Source organism: Mobula hypostoma, chromosome 1, assembly GCF_963921235.1.
Source record: "Mobula hypostoma chromosome 1, sMobHyp1.1, whole genome shotgun sequence".
Lineage (NCBI taxonomy): Eukaryota > Metazoa > Chordata > Chondrichthyes > Myliobatiformes > Myliobatidae > Mobula > Mobula hypostoma.
Window position 1 is genome coordinate 38,432,699 of NC_086097.1, and position 24,981 is coordinate 38,457,679.

The 24,981-nt window shown below is 38.4% G+C and overlaps 1 protein-coding gene across 1 annotated transcript in view; it reads right to left on the reverse strand.

The window, feature by feature from the left end:
* Window positions 1-24,981, reverse strand: part of zc3h14 (zinc finger CCCH-type containing 14) — a 55,840-nt gene that overhangs the window by 7,781 nt on the left and 23,078 nt on the right. Inside the window, exons 3-11 of the mRNA XM_063046841.1 lie at window positions 19,988-20,102; window positions 18,662-18,702; window positions 18,305-18,506; window positions 15,281-15,746; window positions 14,257-14,408; window positions 11,726-11,826; window positions 9,802-9,957; window positions 5,203-5,353; window positions 2,911-3,104 (exon numbers count right to left, since the gene is read on the reverse strand). Of these exons, the coding sequence (XP_062902911.1) occupies window positions 2,911-3,104; window positions 5,203-5,353; window positions 9,802-9,957; window positions 11,726-11,826; window positions 14,257-14,408; window positions 15,281-15,746; window positions 18,305-18,506; window positions 18,662-18,702; window positions 19,988-20,102 (1,578 nt within the window). The remainder of the gene's footprint in view (window positions 1-2,910; window positions 3,105-5,202; window positions 5,354-9,801; window positions 9,958-11,725; window positions 11,827-14,256; window positions 14,409-15,280; window positions 15,747-18,304; window positions 18,507-18,661; window positions 18,703-19,987; window positions 20,103-24,981) is intronic.

The following is a 24,981-nucleotide window of genomic DNA, read 5'->3' on the forward strand; positions in this document are numbered from 1 at the left end:
TAACAGGGAGGATGATGTGAGTACAGCTGAAAGGCTTGTTTCCTTGCTGTATTTTCTCTAACTCCTTGTTTAAATTACTCCACCTACATTTTGATTCTATGACAGGACTATAAATAGGCCTAAACACAACTGATGAATTATATTAGGAGGGGGAGGAGAAGATGGCAGCACGTGCAGTCGCTCCGAAATGATATTGGTATTTGTTAAGTAGGTACCGTGCACAATCCTGATTTGATGGATACAGACATGAGAAGCACGGAGAAACTTCTGAAATGCCCGCTTCGCTGCCGCTGCTACTGTGTGATCAAGAATCTCCGGAGGGGAAGGCCCCAAATCCTCGGCTTTGCCTGTTGCCTGTTAAGGGGGTCAGGGTCGAAGCGCTCGGCAGAGATGGTGCTCGGTGTCGGAGGGCTGGTCAGAGGCTCAAAGTTTTTGGATGGACTCAAGAGTCGGCTGTGGTCGGGTGCTTCCAGGGTGCTGCATCGGCAAGTTTGCGGTGCTGGAAGCTCATGGCAGGGAGAGTTTTTCTTCCTTCTACCGTCTGCGTGAGATGATGGGACTTTTGAGAGACTTTGAGACTTTTCTTTTTACTGTGCCCATGGTCTGTTCTTCATCAAATTACATTATTGCTTTGCACTGTTGTAACTATATGTTATAATTATGTGATTTTTGTCAGTTTTTCAGTCTTGGTTTGTCTTGTGTTTCTGTGATATCATATTGGAGGAACATTGTATCATTTCTTAATGCATGCGTTACTAAACGACAATAAAAGAGGACTGCGTGTCCTCATAATCTAATATCTCTTTGTTGTCTCTGCAGTATTTAAAAAGGATAATCACACCACTCTCCTAGAACTATTAACATTACTAAGCAGAAATAGGGTGCCTTTCACTCAATTCCATTGTTATTTTGCTAATCAGTGCCAAGAATCTACAGCAGGGGTCGGCAACCTTTTTGCCTCTGTGGGCCGGATCGCGTATTAATGAGCGGACGGTGGGCCAGATAAATGCCATAAAAAACTTGAAATATGGGAATTATCCATTTAAATACATCTAGTTATGTTTTACCTCAAATTAATGAATAACGCATGCTAGAAAATCATTTGTGCTTAACGTTGCTTATCCCTCATCTAGAGCAATGCCTTCTTCTATCACCTTTATCTATAGTTCTATGTGGTCAGACTCTTCTAATGGTTGACAATGCCCAGCACACTCTCTCTCCTGCTCCTCCATTACTTCCACCTAGTTACCGTACTTTTCCAAAACCCAGCCTCAAGAAAAGCCTATTATTAAATATTTTCTCACCACTGCATTAAACAGAATTAAACAGAATCCAATTTTAAACTACTGATGGGATTTCAATACAAGAGCAAAACAAATTTGGCCGCCTTCTTCCATTTCTTATGTTCTTGTATCAGAATCCCTTGCGACGGCATCCCATTCAATGAAATCATTCATAATCATCTACCTCATTGACTTTCTTGCCAAAGCCCCTTCCGCTGTTTCTCAAAATTTACTTAAATATAATCAATGATTGAACAATCAAACCCCCTGGGATATATAATTCTAAATGTTTACAATCTTCTCGGTAAACAAATTTCACAATTGGCCCATTATTCTGACTCTCATTCTAAACTCTCCAGTGAATACAGGCTTTCAGCATTAACCCGTCAATCACTCAGACCTGTCTATCAAACAGATTGTGTCCCACTCTTCCATATTCCAACAAGGAAACATCAATTCTACTCATAGAACAGTACAGCCTTTTCTTAGTGTATCAGGGAACATCCCTATCATCAATCTTGTGAATATATATTCATTTACTCCAGTGAATGTATACACTTACTGAGATAAGAATTTAAACTGCATGCTACTCTCAGGTTGCATGTGAGGCTGCATTTGAATGCATTGCACTCACTAGTTTTCCCTCAACTATCCCACCTATTACACCAAAAACTATTATACTTAATCATATTATGATTTTCTAAATGTCTTATTACACTTTCTCATGAATAATCACATTTTTTCACAAGTAATAGTAATTCATCTCTTTTTCTCTTCCTCTTCTTGCATTAGGGTGTTGCACTTACTTCCTTTCAATCTTTTCCAGAATCCAAGAAACGTGGAAAACGTCACACTATTACATATTTCTATTTCCTTCAGAACAATGTTTTCTTTGACCTTTGCTGCTGAAGCTCAATTCTTTGTTTTACCATCACAAGATTCAATTAAAGCCATGTTTTCTTGGCTGGCTTTCTCCTCCCCACCATAAATTTAATTTTTAAAACTTAGCTTCTCACTTACTTGCTTGCATGTTTTTGCATAAATCAAAAGATGCAAGCAAGTTGCAAGAATCGACTTACAACAAGGAACACAATCATGAACTGAGAAAATAAAAGGATCTACAGGCCCTTTGGCTCTTCAAACCAATCTATTAATCTCTGTTCTAAATAGCAACTGCATAGGAAATTTCCAAAGATTCGCTGCCCTCTATATGAAGATATTTCTTCTCATCTACCACTTCTTCTGAAACTATGAACCTTGGTTTTAGATTGCTCAGCCAAGGAAAATATTCTTCCCGCGATCAACCTGTCAAAACTGGAAAGAATTTTGTAAATTTCAATGAGATCTACTCATTCTTCTAAACTCCAGGGAAGACATGTCTGACCTGCTCAATACCTTCCTTCAGCAAACCCTCTACCCCTAGGATCAGCTTAATGAAGAACATTAACAGAAACACCAAAGCACCTTTACTTCCCCCAAAATGTCTCCCACTATGATGTAAGGAAAGAAAATCAACAGTACAAAAAGGTTGGTCACACAATGTGCTTCATTAGCTAAACATTTTTAATTAAATCTGGATTCTTTTTTAAAGTGCAATTATTAACTGTAAAAATACTTAGACAATTACCATCAGATTCAATCAATGTTTGAGCAACAGACTGCATTGATGATTTGTATTTCCTTCCAGCCTCTTGTAAGAGACCACTTTGCTCTATTGGCTCAGTCTCCTCATCTTGTTCTGAAATAGATTCAGGGGGACTTGGAATGCCATCCAGTGTCACAATAAATTTAGGACTCGATTCCTCAGAGTCAGCTTGATCTCTATTAAGGAAATATAAAAATAGTAATTAATATTAAGGCTCTTTCATCTTAATTTCAGCAAGTAATGCTAAAAGATGATAACCATTACTCAATATTGTCAGAATAATAAGTTGTCTAAAGAATCCAACTAAAGAGCCTAAAAATTACTAAAAATATTTTATGGTCTCAGCTACCTGAGTCACTGATCTGTGACTTTAGATTTAATGTAATTAGCCACTGCTGTTCTTTATACCCATCCTTAAAAGGCCCTTGGGAAGATGAAATCAAACCACCTTGTGTAAGTCATAGATCATAAAAGATAGCAGCCGAATTAGGCCATTCAGCCCATTGAGTCTGCTCAGCCATTCCATCATGGCTGATTTATTATCCACCACAACCCCATTCTCCTGCTTTGTCCCCGTAATCTTTTCACACCCTTACTAATCAAGAACCTATTAACCTCCACTTTAAATATATCCACATCCAGCTGTGGCAATGAATTCCACAGATTCACCACCACCTGGCAGAAGAAATACCTCCTCATCTCTGTTCTAAAGCGACATCCTTCTATTCTGAGGCTGTTCCCTGTGGTCCTAGACTCCCCCACGAAAGGAAACATCCTATCCACATCCACTCTATCAAGACCCATTAAGTCTATGTGGAGAAGAGCATAAACGAATGGAGAAAGTACATCCAAGTTAGCTTGGTATGCATCTTGGAGGGGAAATTGCTAGGGCCTTGTCCCCAGATGCTTGTTACCTTTGTTTAGCTGGTGACATTATGACCTTAATCATTTGAATGCTTAACACTGGGTAGAAATAACAACTTAGATTTACATTTTAAAATAAATTTGCTAAGCCATTAGACAATTTTCTATTGATAGAATTCCTTGTTGCTGAAGCACAGCATTCTAAAATTCTGTTATTGGTGAAATTAGGTTAAGATCAGTTTAATTAACTAAAGGTGCAAATTTCTACGAAAGGACTTGAGGATGGGACTTATTTACATTTGATTGATGGTTAATATGTGCAAGTAAACAAACTGCTGGCTTGGGAAGATAACAGCAGGGTTAATCTAAGACTTGTATACTGTATATGATATGAATGAAAACATAAAAAAGCAATCCTGCAGAGTCTTGGAACTTACCTTCATTCTCCCCATCAATGAACTGTTCCCACAAGCTATGGACTCAATTTCAAAAGCTGTTCATCTCATGTTCTTGATATTTATTGTTTATTTATCATTATTATTACTATTATTTCCTTTTTTTTTCCTTTTGTATTTGCAGAGTTTGTTGTCTTTTGCAAATTGATTGCTTGTCCGTCCTGTTAGGAGCGGTCTTTCACTGATTCTATTATGTTTCTCGTATTTACTATGAATGCCCGCAAGAAAATGAATCTCAAGATTGTATACAGTGACATATATGTACTTTGATAATAAATTTACTTTGAAGTGAACTTTCATGGAACCCCTCCACTTTTGTGCCATCTCAAAAAATTGATTAATAATGTTGAAACTTGGCTGGTTTTGGCCTGACAGTGAGGCCAGAAGACAAGAGCCTTCAAATGCAAAGTGATTTAGGAAAAGCAAGGAGCAAGAGCCTAGGATTCTACCTTGATCAGATTCTTCAGATAAACATTTGACTATTATTATTGTCACATGTACCGAGATACAGTGAACAGCTTGTCATACGGATCAGTTCATTACACAGTGCATTGAGGTAGAAGAATATTAGGAAAATATAACTGATTCATGGAAAGTAATCAAATGCCATGGCTGCATAGTGGTTAACATGACACTATTACAGCTCAGGGCCGAGTTCAGACTTCAACTCTGACGTCAGCTATAAGGTGTCTCTACTTCCTCCCCATGGAATGTATGGGTTTTCTCCGGGTGCTCCGGTTCCCACCCACAGTCCAAAGATGTACTGGTTAGTAGGTTAGTTGGTCATTGTAAATTAGGCTAAGGTTGAACTGAAGTTTACTTGGGCAGCACGGCCCAAGGGGTCGGAAGGGCCTACTGTAAGTAAATAAACGAATAAATAAATAAGCAGACAAAATAAAAATGCAATCTCGCAGTGAAAGCATTAATTCTTGATGTACATGAAGGGTTTACCCACTTGGACTGCACCATACGATCTTGTTCTGCTGACAAAGCTTCCACATAAACTGTAGCCTTTCCCTGAAGATGGGGTTCCACTGCTTCCAATACAGGCTTCTTTAAGATAAACGACCTTGTATCACCACCAGGTTTTGACTCTATTGGTTGCACTAGGGAATCCATAGGAGTTTATATTTTACAACAGTTAACAATCATGACAAAAAACAAAGTTATCCATTTCAGAGGCACTGCAGAGCATAAGGTCAAGCAAACCACTCTAGCACCTGTCAGAAACACTTAAAGGATGCATTTTTCAATCAGTTTTAAAATTTAATGCTTTATGCAAAAACAAGCTTCAAATATTCTTGTCTGGTTGGCTGTGAATCACAAATGCAGAATGACTGAAAAATGCTATATGTCAATATGCTGCAATTGTTTTGAGTTATTTTACATGATCCAAGGCTAAAACGATGCAAACTTTTTTTAAAAACAAAGCTTATACAAAGCTTAAGATCATAAGATGTAGGAGCAGAATTAGGCCATTTGGCACATTGACTCTACTCCGCCATTTCATCATAGCTGATTTAATATCTCTCTCAACCCAATTTTCCTGTCTTCTCCCCGTAACCGTTGAAGCTCTGAGTAACCAACAACTTATCAACCTCTGCTTTAAATATACTCAATGACTTGGCCTCCACAACCGTACATGGCAATGAAATCCACAGATTCACCACCCTCTGGCTAAAGAAATTCCTCCTCATCTCTGTTTTAAATGGATGTCCCTCTATTTAGAGGCTGTACCCTCTGATCCTAGACTCACACACTATAGGAAACATCCTCTTACATCCAGTCTGCCTAGGCTTTTCAATATTTGGTAGATACCCCTCATTCTTCAAAATTCCAACAAATACAGACCTTGAGCCATCAAAGGCTCCTCTTACATTAGCCCTTTTGTTACTGGAAGCATTTTCGTGAACCTCCTTTGGACCTTCTCCAATATCAACACATCTTTTCTTAGATGAAACTGCTCACAATACTCTAAGCGTGATCTAACCAATGTATAAAGCCATACCATCACACCCTTGCTCTTATATTATAGTCCTCTTGAAATCAATGCTAACATTGCATTTGCCTTCCTTACCACTGACTCAACCTGCAAGTTAACCTTTAGGGAATCCTGCACAAGGGCTCCCAAGTCCCCTTGCACCTTTGATTTCTGAATTTTCTCCCCGTTTAGAAAATAGTCTACGTCTTCATTCCTTCTGCCAAACTGTATGACCATACACTTCCCTACACTATTTTCCATCTGCAAATTCTTTCCCCATTCTCCTAATCAGTCTATGTCCTTCTGCAGATTCCCTACTTCCTCAAACTTCGTGACCAAGTTTGCGAATGATACAAAGATAGGTGGAGGAGCAGTAATCTTTGTATCATCTGCAAACTTGGCCACAAAGCCATCAATTCTGTCATACAAATCGTTGACATATAATGCGAAAAGAAGCAGTTCCAATATCAACCCCTGCAGAACACCACTAGTCACTAACAGCTTATTAGATAGGTACACTTTATTCCCACTCTTTGCCTCCACCAGTCAGCCAATCTTCTATCCATGCTGGTATCTTTTATGTAATACCATAGGCTCTTATCTTGTTAAGCAGCCTCATGTGCAGCACCTTGTTAAAGGCCTTCTGAAAATCCAAACAAACTATTTCCACTGATTCTCCTTTATCTATCCTGACTGTTAATTCCTCAAAGGATTCCAATGGATTTGTCAGGCAAGATTTCCCCTTAAGGAAACCATGCTGACTTACTTTATCGTGCATGTCCAAGTATCCCGAAAATACAACATCTTCGTAACCAATGAAGACAGACTGACTGGCCTATGATTTCTTACCTTCTGCCTCCCTCCCTTCTTAAAGAGCGGAGTGACATTCACAATTTTTTTAGTCCTCCAGAACTATTCCAGAATCTAGTGATTCTTGAAAAGATCAATACTAAACTTAACTATAGAAATGAATCAGCATAAACATGTTCTCCCAGTAGTATAAAGTGTATGATCCAACTTGGCTTATACTGAAGTCCCTGCATCATGGAAGCTGGTCTTCAGCCAACTTGACTTCCATCATGTGGTATCAGCAAAAATAATGGGACAAGAATATCACCACTGTAATACTGAATGCCTGCTATTCAGAACTAGCTACATATTTATAACTAACTTGTTCTATTTGAAATAACACTATTTTAATACCTAGCAGGGTGAAAAGTCTTCCAGGGGACCTCAGAGGATAAATCTAATTACCATCCAGTCTACTCTCAGTCAATAGAGCCATCAAGAATCAGAGTCAGAATCAAATTTATTATCACTGACATATGTCATGAAATTTGTAGTTTTGTGGCATCAGTACAGTGTAAGACAAAAAAAAACTTACTATAAGTTACAATAAAAAGAGGAATATCAAAGTAGTATTGATGGATAGTTCAGAAATAGAACGAAGAAGCTGCTCGTAAAACATTGAGAGGGTCTGACTCAGGTGGTTCTGATTCACTAATAACACTTTCAATGAGCCCCATCTGGGCTTCTTCAGAACCACTTATTTCTGATCCAAATAAAGAACAAAGAACTGAATTCCAAAAATCACTGCTCTTGACAACAAGGCACTGGGTATCAAGGAGAAAAACTATGAAATTAACAAGGAGAAATCTATGGAGGGGAATAGGAGTGGATGGAAGATGCCTGGAATAAAGATCAATCACCCAGTCCCCGTCACTGGTTCAGAGGCTCTCTCTACCAGCATTAGGCAACAACCACCACTTGCTTCATCAATGATACCCTACCATTATGGAAAAGCCAGGTTTTCCTTTGCGACTTCTCAGAAAATGAAGCAGTCTGTGCATGCACGCAGCATGACCAAGGCAACATTTGGGCATGGGCTAGTAAGTGGCAAATAATAAGCAGATCTAACACATACTCTCAGCATTCAATGGCACTGCCATCATCAAGTACTCCACAATCACTATCCCACAGAATACCAATGACCACAAAGTTAGTTGGACAAATCATATAAATTCTGAGGCATCAACAGCAGGTTGACAGCTGATACCCTACTGTGAACGACTCATTCCTCAACACCCCTAAAGCTTTATACCATTTACAAGTCAGGTATGTATATTAGAGTACTCTTCACTTTCATGAATGACTGCAGCTTGAACATACTCAAGAAGCCCAATATCAATCAGGAACAAGCAGCAAGCTTAACTGGCACCCCATCTACTCTGTTCACCATTGCATACCATTGATACAGTGTAGGGCTTCTACAAAAATACACCTTAATTACTTGTTTCAGCAGCTTCAACAGTACCTCACAAACCTGCAATATATTTTGGCACATGAGACAAGGGCAAAGCACACATAATAGTATGCTACCTCCTGTAAATTCCCTTCCAAAAGAAAGATTGAAGATTGTTTAATGTCATTTCTAGTACACAAGTGTAAAGGAGAACGAAATAATTGTTACTCCAGATCTGATGCAAAAACACTGAATAAGATAAAGAATGTAATATAATTTAAAAATATAATAAATATATATACATAAGATTGCGTATATACATAGCTTGATTGTATGTCCATAAAGTGACACTAGGCACAGAAGTTTCTGTACACGAGGTGACTGACAGAAAATTGTAAAGTAGTGACGGAGGGTGGGTTAGTGACTGTAAGTGTTATTCAGCCTTACTGCTTGGGAAAGTAACCATTTTTGAGTTTGGTGTCCTGGTATGGATGCTATGTAGCCTCCTCTCAGATGAGAGTGGAAAAAATAGACAATGAACAGAGTGGTTGGGATCTTTTATGATGTTACTGGCCCTTTTCCAGCACCTTTCTGTATATATGTCCTTAGTGGCACGTAGGCTAGAGCCAGTGATGCAGTTTTGACTACCCATTGCAGAGCCTTCCTGTCTGCAGCACCGCAGTTTCCACACCAAGCAATGATGCAGCTTGTTAGGATGCTCTTTACTGTGCATCCGTAGAATGACCAGCGCATAGATGTGCATAATCCAGCTTTCTTCAGCCTCCTCAGAAAAGAGAGGTGTTGGTGAGCTTTCCTGATTCTGCAGAATGTGTTCTGGGACCATGAGAGGTTGTGCGAGATGTGCACTCCCAGGGGTTTGAAAATAGTGAATTGAGTAGAATAAGGAAAAAGGAAAGGATTTAAGAGAGTAAATTTAAGATGAAAAATGTTGGAAAGGTTGAAAATTAATTTCGATATTAAGCTCTATAAAGCAAGAGTGATACAGCTGCTAAAGATAGGGTGCAACCTAGTACCAATGTAAATGCCTGTATGGGCAAAGAGTGAAGATTATTAAATTGAGAAGAATGCAGGATTTCAAGCAACTATAATGCTGTAATAAAGAGAACACTGAGAGGAAGGGGGGGGGATGTGGTGCAAGAAACCGAGAAGTTAATATAAGGGAATATACATTTTAAAAGCCAATGAAGAACAGAAAACATTGACCACAATGTTATCCCCCCAAAATATATACATCAACTTCCAATAAAGATAATTACTATAGTCTTGGATTGATGTTGATTTGTTTTCATTAAGGTAATTATGGTTCTTACAGTAATATTTTTGTACAGGTTGTTCAGCTGCACTGATCTGTAACTGTAAGCCATGTTGATGGGGTTTGTCTACTGGATTAATTGCTTCAATTTCACTGCTTTCACGTACGGCCCGAGTTCTAGGAGCCACAGGTACCATCTGTTTCTGTGAAACAACTATACAAAAGGAATACTTGCAATTAATTTTTTTTAAACTCTTCAAATACTTCATCCATACTTTTGTATTATTTTAGCTTAACTCTCAGAGAAACAAGGTAGAAAACAAGAATGAAGTTTCAACCGAAATTGCTTCAGTTTTACAATATAACAAAGCATTCAAAATGGAAGTGAAACTAAAATGGAATGTTTCGTTTTCATGAAACTCTAGATTGTTAACACAAAACATATAGATTGGAATTAAAAAATAGGCATCTTTGTTCTTTTCTTTTAAAATAAAAGCACACTTACTGATTACAACTTAGAAAGCAGCCTTACCACCTCTTAGGAACATGAGAGCAAAACCCCCATCAGTCCTGTTCTCCCCCTCCTTATTTCCATGCATCTTACTTTCTTTCGGATTCCCATTAATTCCTCTTTGATTATTTTGCCACTTATCTTTATAAATAGCTGACTTACAGTAGCCAATTAACCTATCAGAACATCTTTGGGATATGGGAGTAAACTGAACCAGCGGGCAGAAACCTACAAGATCAAGGAGAAAACAGAAAACTGCACACGTTCAAAGGTCAAGATCAAATCCAGGTACCTGGAGCATTGAAGGAGCAAAACCATTTATTCTGCCGCTGTGGTGCCCAATATGAGCAGCCATAGCATTTCATTTGGAGCATTAAGCTGTCAACATTTTCACCCCTCAACCATCAGGCTCTTGAACCAGAGGGGATAACATCACTTGCCCCATCACTGAACTGTTCCCACAACCTTCAAGGACTCTTCATCTCATGTTCTTGATATTTATTTCTTATTTATTTATTATTATTTTCACTTTCTTTTTGTATTTGCATAGTTTGCCGGTTTTTTTTGCATACTGGTTGTAGTCTGTCCTGTCGTTGTATAGCCATGTATTTGAAAACAAACTAAGACCACTCAGAGACTAAGCATGGGGTCTGACACTGTATGATATGCTCCACAAATAACGAAGCTCTTAGTCAAAGAAAATACGTTTCATCCTTTATTACGAAACCAGCAAAGACTAATAATCTTACAACAATAAAAAACTAAGGAAACTAAAACCAGCAATATAACGAAATAAGTGGCCTAAGTGTATTCAGGAGTATTTAAGTGAACTTAAAGTGCATTTAAACAATAAGCGGTTTTAAACATTAGCGAGAAATTAACGTTCGTAGACGTTAGCAGTCAATAAAAAAATAGCATTTTCCCGGCCTACCACTTGATCTAACCAAACTAAAACTGACCTACAGACAAAGCATGAATATGTAACTATATTCTTCACTTCTACTCCGCCCCAACCCACATGACTAACTACCGATAATAAAAGTGCAACCCAAAAGCAAGACAGACAGAAAATAGATACATGGCTCCGACACATTGATTCTATTATGTCTCTTGTATTTTCTGTGATTGCCCACAAGAAAATAAATCTGAGTTGTATATGGTGACATATATGTACTTTGATAATAAATTTAATTTGAATTTTTAGGTAAATATAGATAAACTCGGGTGTTACAAGTCCTGCTTTTAAAATATTGGAAGAGTCAAAAAGTAGGCCTATATTTTGGTGCCTGATAAGGAATGAATATGTAAAAGTGAAATCAACAAATCCTTGAAGGTAGCATCATTATGATATCAATTAAAAATCAACAATTTCCAAATTCCCAGAGCTAATTATAATTGCTTATAATATAGTGTCAAATAGCACAAAATCAAAATCGTCCTGATTGCATACATTCATAAAACAATAGTTTACCTGCTGGGTAACTTGTGGTCTTGCTTACAGATTTTTGGGCCTCTGTGATTGCTTTTAGAATTAGATTCTTATTGGCTTGTTTAGAAGGTGGCAAAGTGGGCCTGAAAAACAAAAAGGCTGTGTATAGTTTTCATAATTTTTTTATATATAGCTTGCTACAAAATACAGTTTATTATAAGCTCAAGAGATTCTGCAGATACCGTAAATCTTGAGCAACACGCACAAAATGCTGGAGGAACTCAGCAAATCAGGCAGTATCTATGGAGGAAAATAAACAGTCAACATTTCTAGCACAGACCCTTCATCAGGACTGGAAAGGAAGAGGGCAGAAGACAGAATAAGAAGATGGGGGTGGGGGAGGAGGGAGGATAGGTGAGACCAAGAGAGGGGGAAAGATGGGGAATCAAATTCAAATGGGTAGAACCTGCCTTTTGGGAGTAGGTCTCGCCATTCACCTGCCAGCTTATACCACTTCTCCCAATTTTTTTACAATGCATCTGCCTCCTCCCTTCGTAGTGCTGATGAACAGCGTCACTCAGAAAAGCCAATGTTTATTCTCCACAATAGAAGCTGCCTGATTTGCTGAGTTCCTCCAGCATGTTGTGTGTACAGCCTGTAATAAAATCTGATACCCCAGGGGTACAGAAACTACACCAGGTCAAGATGAGATGGCAGACGACCCTTAAAAGCTGAGAATGCAATGGGATCTTTAAGCAGTTCCACAGAATAATTGATGAATAAAAAACAATAAGCTTTTTCATGCATTCTGGAAACATGAAAGAAAATAACAATCACTTGTACCTGGTGGAAAGCAGCACTGGGAATTGGTATGGATTCCCTAATACAGGCTTAAAATAACTGTATGAAAGGCTATTTCTGGAAAATTGATGATGACAGGTATTTGCCTGACATTCTGTAAAATCATTCTATTTACTTTTGTTTTTATTATTATCTCACTCTTCCCTCATGTTCTGTTCCTTTTTAATTGTATCTCCTGTTGTTCTATGGGGCTGCATTTGAAATTCCTGGAGCTTGATAGAACTTCACAACTACTTTGTTCACGAGAAAACCTGAACAACCAATTTATGTTACATCTATGCCAGAATACACTACTATATTAATGAATCACTTCTAGGATATTTTTTAAAAGAGAACTTCACTACCACTGTGCAAAACACCTGCAATATATATGTACATGCTCCAATTTTTCTCACAAAAAACTGAGCACAGCATAAATCTTGATCATCTGAAGAAACCTGCAGATGATGGTGTATTCATACAGCTGTTATCCTTGCCTTTCTCAAGGATAAAAGTCATACAACATTGAAGCCAGCCCCTTAATCTACCATATCCATACCAACTATCAAGCAATATTTACTCTATTCCCATTTTCCCCACATTTGGTCCTTAGCCAACTACTCATCTAGACACTTAAGTGTTATGAGGATCTCTGTGTCCATCACCCTTTCAGACAGAGCACTTCAGGTTTCAGTCATCCTCTGAGTGTAAAAATTCTTTCCCAGGCCCTTTCTAAACCTCTTACCCATTTCCCTAAAACTATGCCCTCTAGTTTTAGATTTGTCTGTTACGGGAACGGTTTCCTCCTATCTACGCTATCTCTGCCTACATTATTTTATATAATCTGTATCAGCTACCCACTCAGCTAACTGCACTCCAAGGGAAACAAACACAGCTTATCCAATCTCCCTTCATGATTGAAATGCTTCATTCACCAGGATTATGAAGAGGAATATCCTGCTGAATCTCCTCTGCACCAACTACAATTCATTACATCCTTAAAAGGTAATGTTATAGGTCATAGATTTGGGTGATGCAAATAACTGACATTCATTTCTACATGGCTCAGACTATAGCCACAGTGGATGTTTAGGGTAGTGTATATATAGTGTATATCAAATAGAACCTTTGTTCTATCTAGGTAGCCAACTATCTTCACTGTTGTTGGACTGGCAAGTAGAGTCTATCCATCGGACTCACTTCCTGTAGATTTTGATCCCTAGTAAATTTCTGCTTACTGTAATAACTAATGGATTCAGAGCCAGTAATTTTCTTATTTTCTCTACAGGTATTGTTTAGCTTGCTGAGTGACTCCTGAATTATTTTTTGTATTCATATTTTCAACATCTTATTGGACTTTATGTTCTCTCAAGTCGATAACTAGATTGCAAAGCTCTACATAGCCTAGTTCTTAGTTCCAACCCAGCATGAACCTCTATTCAGGATGTATGGTGGAATGAAGATCAAATTTCCCCAGTTTCAAAAGAAAAAAGTTGCTCTGCTTTACAAGAAAACAATATTGAAAAATTGTAGTATTGAGGTTAAGAATGAACTTTTTTAAGTGAACATAAAATCAACTTCCTAGTAGTAATCACATCCTAACAGAAAAATTGGACACTGCAACTTAAAATTGCAAAGACTGTAAAAATTTCAGATGGAAAAAAATGTCAATTGCATAGTGAAAAGGAAACAAAATTTAGAATTCACGCATATAATGCTTTTTACCCTCATACCTTCTTTCAGGTTTCACTGGGACAGAAATACTACTGGAAAGACTTCCTGTTCTTGAGCCAAAGTCGTCATCATCTTCTTCGCCGTCACTAGTCTTGTTTACTTTAACAACAGAGCTAATGATTGATGCCTTTCTCTTCTTTGAACTTTCATCCTATGATACAAGAAAAAGCAAATTCCTTGACCAGAAAATTACTATCCTATCTGTATGTAATCAATCTAAACAGCTATCATTACTTTAGTAGGACCTTTATATATTTACCATTGAAAATAATGTTCTTGTACAATGCCGCTAAAATTTGCAACTCTCTTATACTATCAGCCATCCAATTAGAAATGAAATTTCAAATGTTTAGTATAAATTGTGCAGATATATCTCCAAGGCAACTAGAAACAGTGCCATATCAATGAAAGATATTCATGAAAAACAGAATAATACAACATTAATTTTTAATTCCATTGTTCAAACTGCAAGACATATTGATTATAGTTTATGGAATCAAGAGGAAATATGGAATTGGCAAAGTGGAGGAATAAATTACTGGAGGAAAGACTGTGGAGGCAGAAGAACTAAGAATTTGGAGGGACACTATTTTATGTGAATAGTATGAGGAGAAACTAAATGATAGATTACATTGAAAGTACTTCAATTGAATGGAAGCATGTAATTACACAAATTTGAGTTTCTAAGAAAGAATTAATGTTATAAGTTGTAATATGAGAAGGTGGTATTAAATATGGAATATTCAAAAATAAGCAGCTTATGCAACCAATGGGAGAGAAAACCCATCCATAGAAAATGCACAATGGAAGAAACTGATGTACAACACATTGTGGAAGCACACAATGGATGTGTGCCATACTAGAGATGCTGACAATATAAAATATCTAATAAGTGAACAAAATGAAAAAAGATACATTCAAAGGTGCAATTTTAATAAAGTTATCACTGGGCTGTTAAATATGTACAGGGGTTTGAACAAACTACATTCATTCAAGCTTTCAAGACTATTAATTTCTACTCACATCTCTACTTGATCGATCAGAGTTAGACTTTGATGACCTGCAAACCTGTACTCCACTTTCCGGCAATCTGTTGTAAGCTTGCAAGGTGCTTTCATATGATCTGTAAACATTGCCAGTATTTTCTAATAGTCCGTAGCCATGCAAGGTGCTTTCTCCTAACTTACATGGCTGCACATTATTCTGAGCTATCCTTACAGGCTGAGTGCTAGTGTCAGTTGTCTTGTACACTTGTGAAACATTTTCTTCTGGCCCAGAGGTATCAAATGAAGGGCAAGATACATTGTACGAAACTGTCACCACAGGCTTCTTCTTAGAAGATGATGGAAGTTCCTGCAAAATGTTAAGATCCCCATCTATAAGATCATCTGGTTCAGGTTTAATGTCAATTATTGCTTCAGAGGAAACTGGTTCTGACAAAGGCTTCACTGCTGATGTTAACTGAGATGAACTCCTTTCCAAAGTTGTTCTGTGCATAAATAAGGTAATAGTAGAGGAAAACATTAGAGACGCTCTTACAGAATTTAATGTACAAGTTTCTTATTTAAATCTGTATTACACAACAAAGAAAGAAACTTAAGTCATCTGGTTAAAGTAATTTTATTAATTCACGCTTGAAGTCAAAATTCTTATAATTGTATCATTAACCTTTTTTTCCCATGGTCAAGAGATTATAGTATTAAACTTTGGATCCAGGGTTGAAGTATTCAGAAGACAAAAGCTGAAAAATTCAACTATACTATTTGGGAAAAGACAAGAGCCACAATCAAAGCAAATGAAATCTTGCTGATTATGGGGTAGAGACTCATATGGAGTACAGGATTACCTGATCTTACAGAAAATAATTCTGACAACAGAAATCAAGACGTCTCTTATAGAATTAACACTGAAGATTTTGGTTGCGTTTACTAAAGGACACAAGCCAGACATACATTTCCAACTATTTCACCATCAAACTGTCAACACTCACTCTCAGGATTAAGTAAAGATGGACCATTTTCCTAAGTCACCATTATAATTTTAGCTTAACACAAGGTTAACCTTTAAGTTATCTTTCAATAGCTAGTGACAAATAAGATCACAAAAATAGAAGAAATAACAGGCAATAATACTGACTATATTCAATAATACTGACAATATTCCTCAAGGCTATTTTAATATGGATCACATTCTCTCTTGTTCTCTGAGCATCCAGTAATCAAACAATCAATCTGAGCTGTGAACAGACTCAAAATGAACATCACATTCCAATTCTCTTCTTAAAAGAATTTTTTTTCCCTCAACTCAGTCCAAAGTAGCCTTTAGCCTTCAACTATGCAGTCTAGGTCTAAACTCTTCCAAGACTAAACAAACTTTCATCAATAACTCTTGTCAATAATTCTCAGTCTCACATGTTTCATTAAGCACTTAGTTTTTGAAAGGATAACAGCTTCTTTGAGCACTCTTCATAGATCACCCCTTCATCACAGGAATCAACCTGTGATTCTTTGCACCTTTGCATCAGACTACTGAACCTCCAAAACCTCCTTCCAAAATGGCACACATCATTCTGAATATAGTCTTATCATGACCCTCTAACAACCTCAGCTAGATTTCTTTACTTTACCTTAACCTAACAATAAAGAACAACATTTGCTTTTCTAACTGGCTATTTTGTATAAATTGTAATTTATAAATTACGGTAGGGTCTTTTAAGCCGATACAATAGGGTCTTTTAAGAGATTCCTGGATAGGTACATGAAGCTTAGAAAAATAGAGGGCTATGAGTAACCCTAGGTAATTTCTAAGGTAAGGACATGTTCAGCACAGCTTTATGGGCCAAAGGGCCTGTATTGTGCTGTAGGTTTTCATTGTTTCTATGTTTCTAAATTATACAACCGTGGCTACCTATGAAGAAGCAAATCTCAAGGCTGTATAATTTATACATTCTTTGATAATAAATGAATCTTGAATCTTAAACTGCTTATTCAAATGTTGTAACATGTTAATATGCTATCCTAACCTTACAGGCTCTTACTTTATGGAACAATCTTCTATGTGGTGTGCTATCAAATACTTTTTTGATAATCTAGATATATGAAATATATTGGTCTCAACTTAGCTTCCTTTCTAATTACATCCTCAGAAAATGTTGGGACACAAACATGGCTCTCCCTTCATAAAATCATATTTTAAGGTTTAGGTCTCCTGTTAACATGTTAATACTACGTAACATGTCATTCACACAATAAATTGAGAGTAGACAACAGGAATTCTGCAGATGCTGGAAATTCAAGCAACACACATCAAAGTTGCTGGTGAACGCAGCAGGCCAGCAGCATCTCTAGGAAGAGGTGCAATCGACGTTTCAGGCCAAGACCCTTCGGCAGGACTAACTGAAGGAAGAGTGAGTAAGGGATTTGAAAGTTGGAGGGGGAGGGGGAGATCCAAAATGATAGGAGAAGACAGGAGGGGGAGGGATGGAGCCAAGAGCTGGACAGGTGATAGGCAAAAGGGATACGAGAGGATCATGGGACAGGAGGTCCGGGAAGAAAGACAAGGCGGCGGGGGGGGGGTGGGGGACCCAGAGGATGGGCAAGGGGTATATTCAGAGGGACAGAGGGAGAAAAAGGAGAGTGAGAGAAAGAATGTGTGTATAAAAATAAGTAACAGATGGGGTACGAGGGAGAGGTGGGGCATTAGCAGAAGTTAGAGAAGTCGATGTTCATGCCATCAGGTTGGAGGCGACCCAGACGGAATATAAGGTGTTGTTCCTCCAACCTGAGTGTGGCTTCATCTTTACAGCAGAGGAGGCCGTGGATAGACATGTCAGAATGGGAATGGATGTGGAATTAAAATGTGTGGCCACTGCGAGATCCTGCTTTCTCTGGCAGGCAGAGAGCAGTACTTGCTCAGCTAAATTATTTGCAAGGCTTTACCAGGTCATTATTATTTAAGTACATTTCAAGTGATATTTCAATTTTTTGTACTATTATCTCATCATCTGTGAGCTAGCTACTCAAACAGAATTTTAAATGGTACCATTACCTGATACTGGGTATTGTCTGCTCTTGCAATGAGCTAGTAGTTACACGAGAATCATTTTTTTCAGAATGTGTGCTTGACACAGCAAGAATACGAACATCTTCACTATTTTGATCAGTGCTTCCAATGACAGCTGCTCGACTCTTCTCTGAAGGAAATACATTGCAATCTGTGTAGTTTGGCTGTTGCTTCACAGTGGTGGGGTCTGCAACACAAAAATAAATCATTTCTGATGATACAATATTTAAATAATGATTTCTGGTTGTTTTAATGTTTAATTTTAATTTGAAAACAAAGGCATTTGTTGAAATCAATGTGTAATATTTACATTTTAAATAAAAGTAATCTGGATCTACTTACCAACTGTTACAGAGCGCAGCTTGTCAAGAACTCCATGCAGCCTAAGTAAAAGTAGTACATTAAGTTCCTGGAATATTGCAAGGCTTGAAATTTAAACATACATTTCATTTTACATATTTTGTGAAAACTTAAGATTTCTATATAATGCACAAGCATCAAATTCTTCATTACGAAATGACAAGCAGCCCTGGTATAATGGAAATGTGTCTCCAACAATTAATGTTTCCTCCAACGTTTTCTTTCTTTTTTCTGATTCTGGAGTTGTTTAGCACAGGAACAGGCTCTCTGGCCAAGCACATTCATGTGGACCCTTTTGCCCCTCAACACTAATCCCATTTACCTGTGTCAGGACTGTATTCTTCTATCCCTTCCCTATTTATGCGTCAGTCTAAATGTCTCTTAAATTTAGCAATTGTGTCTGATTCCATGTCTAGCAGTATATTCCAGATATCAACCAGTCTCTGTGCAAAACAAGCTTACCCCTTCTTTCCTTACTTTATGAACTACCACCATATTCTAGCCAATAGCTGTACTTAATTTCATCTCCTCACACTTATTGTCATATCAGACTAAAATTTTTTTGTGCACATTTTATCTGCATATTTCTACTGCACTTGGAAATTGATATAGCTCTGCTGTGATCAAACTATGCAGTGAAGTGACCTCTGGATTGAATGATGTATTCCTGTTCTTATTTTCATAGCCCAAGGCCTGAAATGTTGATATCCTGCCATCCAAGTCACTAACTTTACAGAAAAAGTTTTTTAATGGAAAAGAAAAATTTAGCATTTGCCGAGTCTCAACAAAACAATGTCATAATCATCTTACAGATCAGTTTCAAAAGATGCATGTGAGAAAAGGTAAGGTTAAGATTTCAGGTCACTGAACATTTATGAGAACCAAAAAATAACAGTGATGGGAGAAAGTCAGGGTAAAATATTGTTTTTTTGCTAAGACAGGAAATGAGAGAAATAAGACTTCTTTTGCGTAATCATTTCATTGCAAGACAAAGGGGAGCAACAATAAAAATTAGAAGAAATACTAAGATCCAGAGGATGTATGTAAGTGGTTAGAAACAGAATGGGAAGTCAGGATTGGAGGGGAAAACAAGTTCCTATGGTCCAGGAATGAGGTAATCGACCCAAGGGCACTGTTGGTTGGAGGTGTGGCAGGCAGCAATACCAAGCAGGAAACAACATCTTCCTGTAAATCTCTTTAGGGTCACCTATGTTTTAAAGCACAAGCATTGAAATACACAAAACAAATCTAATGGAACAGAAAAGAAACTAGAGTTTAATTATAACATAAAAGAAAAAAAAAACTTACCATACAGTAAACTTGAGAGTATTGCTTCCCAGAAAAAGAGACAGATCTTCTGCCATTTGCTCCTGGCTCTTTTTATTGGCTACCATAACCATAATGTAATCTGGGAGCTCTTCATCTACAGATGGAAAGAAAAATAGTCTAAATATTAGAATCACAAAGTTAAGTAAAAAATTGTACAATATAACTATATTAATGTTATTCCAAGTGTCCCTGTGCACTGTCAGATCATGGTGTAGTACAACTGGTACTACCAAGGTGTGGAAAATAGGTTCAAAACAGATCTGGCAACTCAAAACATGGACCATCAATGGCACTGTAAAAGTATCAGTTTGCTCAATGCTCAGCATATCCCTCATTCTACCAATACAATTTAATCAGCTGATCAGCCCTGATTCAACAAGGAAAGCACCAGGCTTGCCTATAGCAGCATCAAGATTACCCAACTTGAATGTATTTACCTGGGCAAGCTGCTACACAGTCAAAGGATGAAGAAGTATCGTGAAGCATATTCCCATCTTTAACACTGGTGGGATCCAGCACATGTGTGAAAGACAAGGCTGAAACATGCTCAAGCATATTTTTGCAGAATGGATTAGCAATCCAGTGTTCTGCCAGATCCCCAATTTAAGTCGCAACCTATTTGACTCACTCCAATTGAATCAACTACTGCAAAAACCACAGGACCAGACAACATCCAAAATGTAGCACAAAAGATCTACATTTCAGATCTAGCTTAAATACCACCCAAACTTTTCAGTAGTTAAAACATATCTGACAATTTAAAAATTGCCCAGGGAAGTCCTGCTTACAAAAAAAAACAGGATAAATCCAACCCAGCCAATTACTGCCCTATCAATCAGTCTATTCTCAATCAACAAAGTGATGAAGGGGTTCATTGACATGGCTATTAAAAAACACCAGCTCATCAAAATTCTGCTCACCAAGCCCAGTTTGGGTTTTGCAAAAACCACACCTCATAGCCAGTCTAACAAGGCCCCAAGAGCAGAAACCTATGGTCAAGATGAAAGTGACTGAAATTGATCAATAAGGAAATGCTCTATATCATCAAGGAGCATCGCTGAAACTGGTCAATGGGCATCACAAACACTTCAGTGGGTGAAGCCATTACTTATATGAAGGAAGATAACTACAGTCAATGATCTGAACTCAAGGACATTATCAATTTCCAAGCCTTTAATATTCAAACATCATCTGTTCCATCAATGATCTTCCTTCTATCTTAAGGAATAAAGTGAGGATGGTTGCTTATGATTATGCAATGACAAATTCCATTCCATTTAGCACTCTTCAGAAAATGAAGTGGTCTACTCCTGCAGGCAGCATTATCTTGATAATGTTCAATCATGGCCCAATGGCTGGCAAGTAACATTCATGCCATAAAAGTACCAGACATGTCCATGTCCAACAAGAGAGAGCCTAACCACATACCCTTAGAATGGCATTACAATCATTGTCCCACATGATCAACATCCTGAAGGGATCAATAATAACTCGAAATTCAAATGGATCAGCCACATTAATATTGTGGCTCCAGATGAGGGCATCGTTTGGCAAGTGACTGACCCCTTGATACCCAAAATTTCCACCATCTACATTGCTTTAGTCAGAAATTGAATAAAATACTCTCTAATTCTTTGGTTAAGTACAGCTCCAATAACATTCAAGCAGCTTAATGTTATATGGGACAAAGCAGCTATTTTATTTCCATTCCATCTACTCCTCTAAAAATCCGTTCCTTCCTCTAGAACGGGGGACCTTTTTTGTACCGCAGACCGGTTTAATATTGACAATATTCTTGCGGACCGGCTGGCCAGGAGTGGGGGATTGCCAACTTTCTCACTCCCAAGTAAGGGACAAAATTAGCAGTCAAATCCCGGGACACTTGTGTTTACCCCAGGAAAGACTACCATGACCGTGAAGCCTTGCGCGGGCACCTGTGTGCACATGCGTGATGTGTGCATATGTGACGTGCGCATGCGCCTACGTGCCGATTTTTCTCCCCACAAATCAGTTTCAGCTTAATCTTCCCGACTATACTGTACATACATTATTTTTACTTTATATAGGCTGTGTAGTTATCATATCATTCCTGCTTTTACTATATGTTAGTGTTATTTTCGGTTTTATGTGTTATTTGGTATGATTTGGTAGGTTATTTTTTGGGTCTGGGAACGCTCAAAAATTTTTCCCATATAAATTAATGGTAATTGCTTCTTCACTTTACGCCATTTTGGCACGAACGGTTTCACAGGAACGCTCTACCTTAGCGGGGGAAATACGGGACAGTTGGCAACCCTATGTTCAAGTTCAACAGTGCGTGATAGAGAATGAGGAAAGGTACAGCTGACTCATATCGTTTCCTAGCGGCCCGGTAGCACATGCTTTGCGGCCCGGTGGTTGAGGACCGCTGCTCTAGAACACTGTGGCTTCATTATGTACTATTCATAAAAGTACTCCAGATAGTTATTGTGGCTGCTCCTACTCTTGCTGCGAATCACAAACTCTACCAACAAGGACGGAACAGCAAGTACTTCAAAATACCATCACGATATCCTGCAGGTTCTCGACTTAGAAAAATATCACCATTTTTATATTGTCTTAGGGCGCAAATAGTAGAACTTTACATTTAGTACCACAATGGAAATACTTTTACCACATTGACTACATTAGTTCAAGGTAGGAATTTACCTCCACCTCCTCAAAACCATCAAGAGAATACCAAATTGTATGACCCACTTCCAAAAAATAACATTTATTAAAAGTGATAAACAGCTGGAAGGTTTTGGACCTCATTATCTAGAAGCGTCAAGAGATGGAAAGAATATTGGATTACCCATTAGATGAATAAAACTAAAATAGCATTGGAGAGGGATAAGAACAGACAAGTTAGGAAAGTGTTTAATTGGAGTAAGGGAAAATATGAAGCTATCAGGCAGGAACTTGGAAGCGTAAATTGGGAACAGACGTTCTCAGGGAAATGTAAGGCAGAAATGTGGCAAATGTTGAGGGGATATTTGCGTGGCATTCTGCATAGGTACGTTCCAATGAGACAGGGAAAGGATGGTAGGGTACAGGAACCATGGTGTACAAAGGCTGTTGAAAATCTAGTCAAGGAGAAAAGAAAAGCTTATGAAAGGTTCAAAAAACTAGGTAATAATAGAGATCTAGAAGATTATAAGGCTAGCAGGAAGGAGCTTAAGAATGAAATTAGGAGAGCCAGAAGGGGCCATGAGAAGGCCTTGGTGAGCAGGATTAAAGAAAACCCCAAGGAATTCCACAAGTATGTGAACAGCAAGAGGATAAGACATGAGAGAATAGGACCAATCAAGTGTGACAATGGAAAAGTGTGTATGGAACTGGAGGAGATAGCAGAGGTACTTAATGACTACTTTGCTTCAGTATTCACTACAGAAAAGGACCTTGGCAATTGTAGGGATGACTTATAGCGGATTGAAAAGCTTGAGCATATAGACATTAAGAAAGAGGATGTGCTGGACCTTTTGGAAAGCATCAAATTGGTTAAGTCTCCAGGACCAGACAAGATATACCCCAGGCTAATGTGGGAGGTGAGGGAGGAGATTGCTGAGCCTCTAGCAATGATCTTTGTATCATCAATGGCAACGGGGGAGGTTCTGGAGGATAGGAGGGTTGCAGATGTCGTTCATTTATTCAAGAAAGAGAGTAGAGATAGCCCAGGAAATTATAGACCAGTGAGTCTTACTTCAGTGGTTGGTAAGTTGATGGAAAAGATCCTGAGAGGCAGGATTTATGAACATTTGGAGAGGCATAATATGATTAGGAATAGTCAGCATGGCTTTGTCAAAGGCAGGTCGTGCCTTACCAGACTGATTGAATTTTTTTGAGGATGTGATGATGAAGGAAGAGCAGTAGATGTAGTGTATATGGATTTCAGCAAGGCATTTGATAAAGTACCCCATGCAAGGCTTATTGAGAAAGTAAGGAGGCATGGGATACAGGGAGACCTTGCTTTGCAGATCCAGAATTAGCTTGCCTGCAGAAGGCAAAGAATGGTTGTAGATGGATCATATTCTGTATAGAGGTTGATGACCAGTGATGTGCCTCACCCATCTGTTCTGGGACCCCTTCTCTTTGTGATTTTCATAAATAACCTGGATGAGGAAGTGGAGGGATGGGTTAGTAAATTTGCTGATGACACAAAGGTTGGGAGTGTTGTGGATAGTGTGGAGGGCTGTCAGAGGTTACAGCAGGACATTGATAGGATGCAAAACTGGGCTGAGAAGTGGCAGATAGAGTTCAACCCAGATAAGTGTGAGGTGGTTTCATTTGGAATGTCAAGTATGATGGCAGAATATAGTATTAATGGTAAGACTCTTGGCAGTGTGGAGGATCAGAGGGATCTTGGGGTTCGTGTCCATAGGACACTCAGAAGCTGCTGCGCAGATTGACTCTGTAGTTAAGAAGGCATACGGTACATTGGCTTTCATCAACTGTGGGACTGAGTTCAAGAGCCGAGAGGTAACATTACAGCTATATAGGACCCTGGTCAGACCTCACTTGGCATACTGTGCTCAGCTTTGGTCACTTCACTAGAGGAAGGATGTGTTAACTATAGAAAGGGTGTAGAGGAGATTTACGAGGATGTTGTCTGGATTGGGGAGCATGCCTTACAAGAATAGGATGAGTGAACTTGGCCTTTTCTCCTTGGACCGACGGAGGTTAATAGGTGACCTGATAAAGGTATATAAGATGATAAGAAGAATTGATCATGTGGATAGTCAGAGGCTTTTTTCCCCAGGCTGAAATGGCTAAAATGGCTATCGCAAGAGGGCACAGTTTTAAGGTGCTTGGAAGTAGGTACAGAGGAGGGGTCAAGGTTAAGTTATTTTATGCAGAGAGTGGTGAGTGCATGGAATGGGCTGCCAGCGATGGTGGTGGAGGCAGATCCAATAGGGTCTTTTAAGAGATTCCTGGATGGGTACATGGAGCTTAGA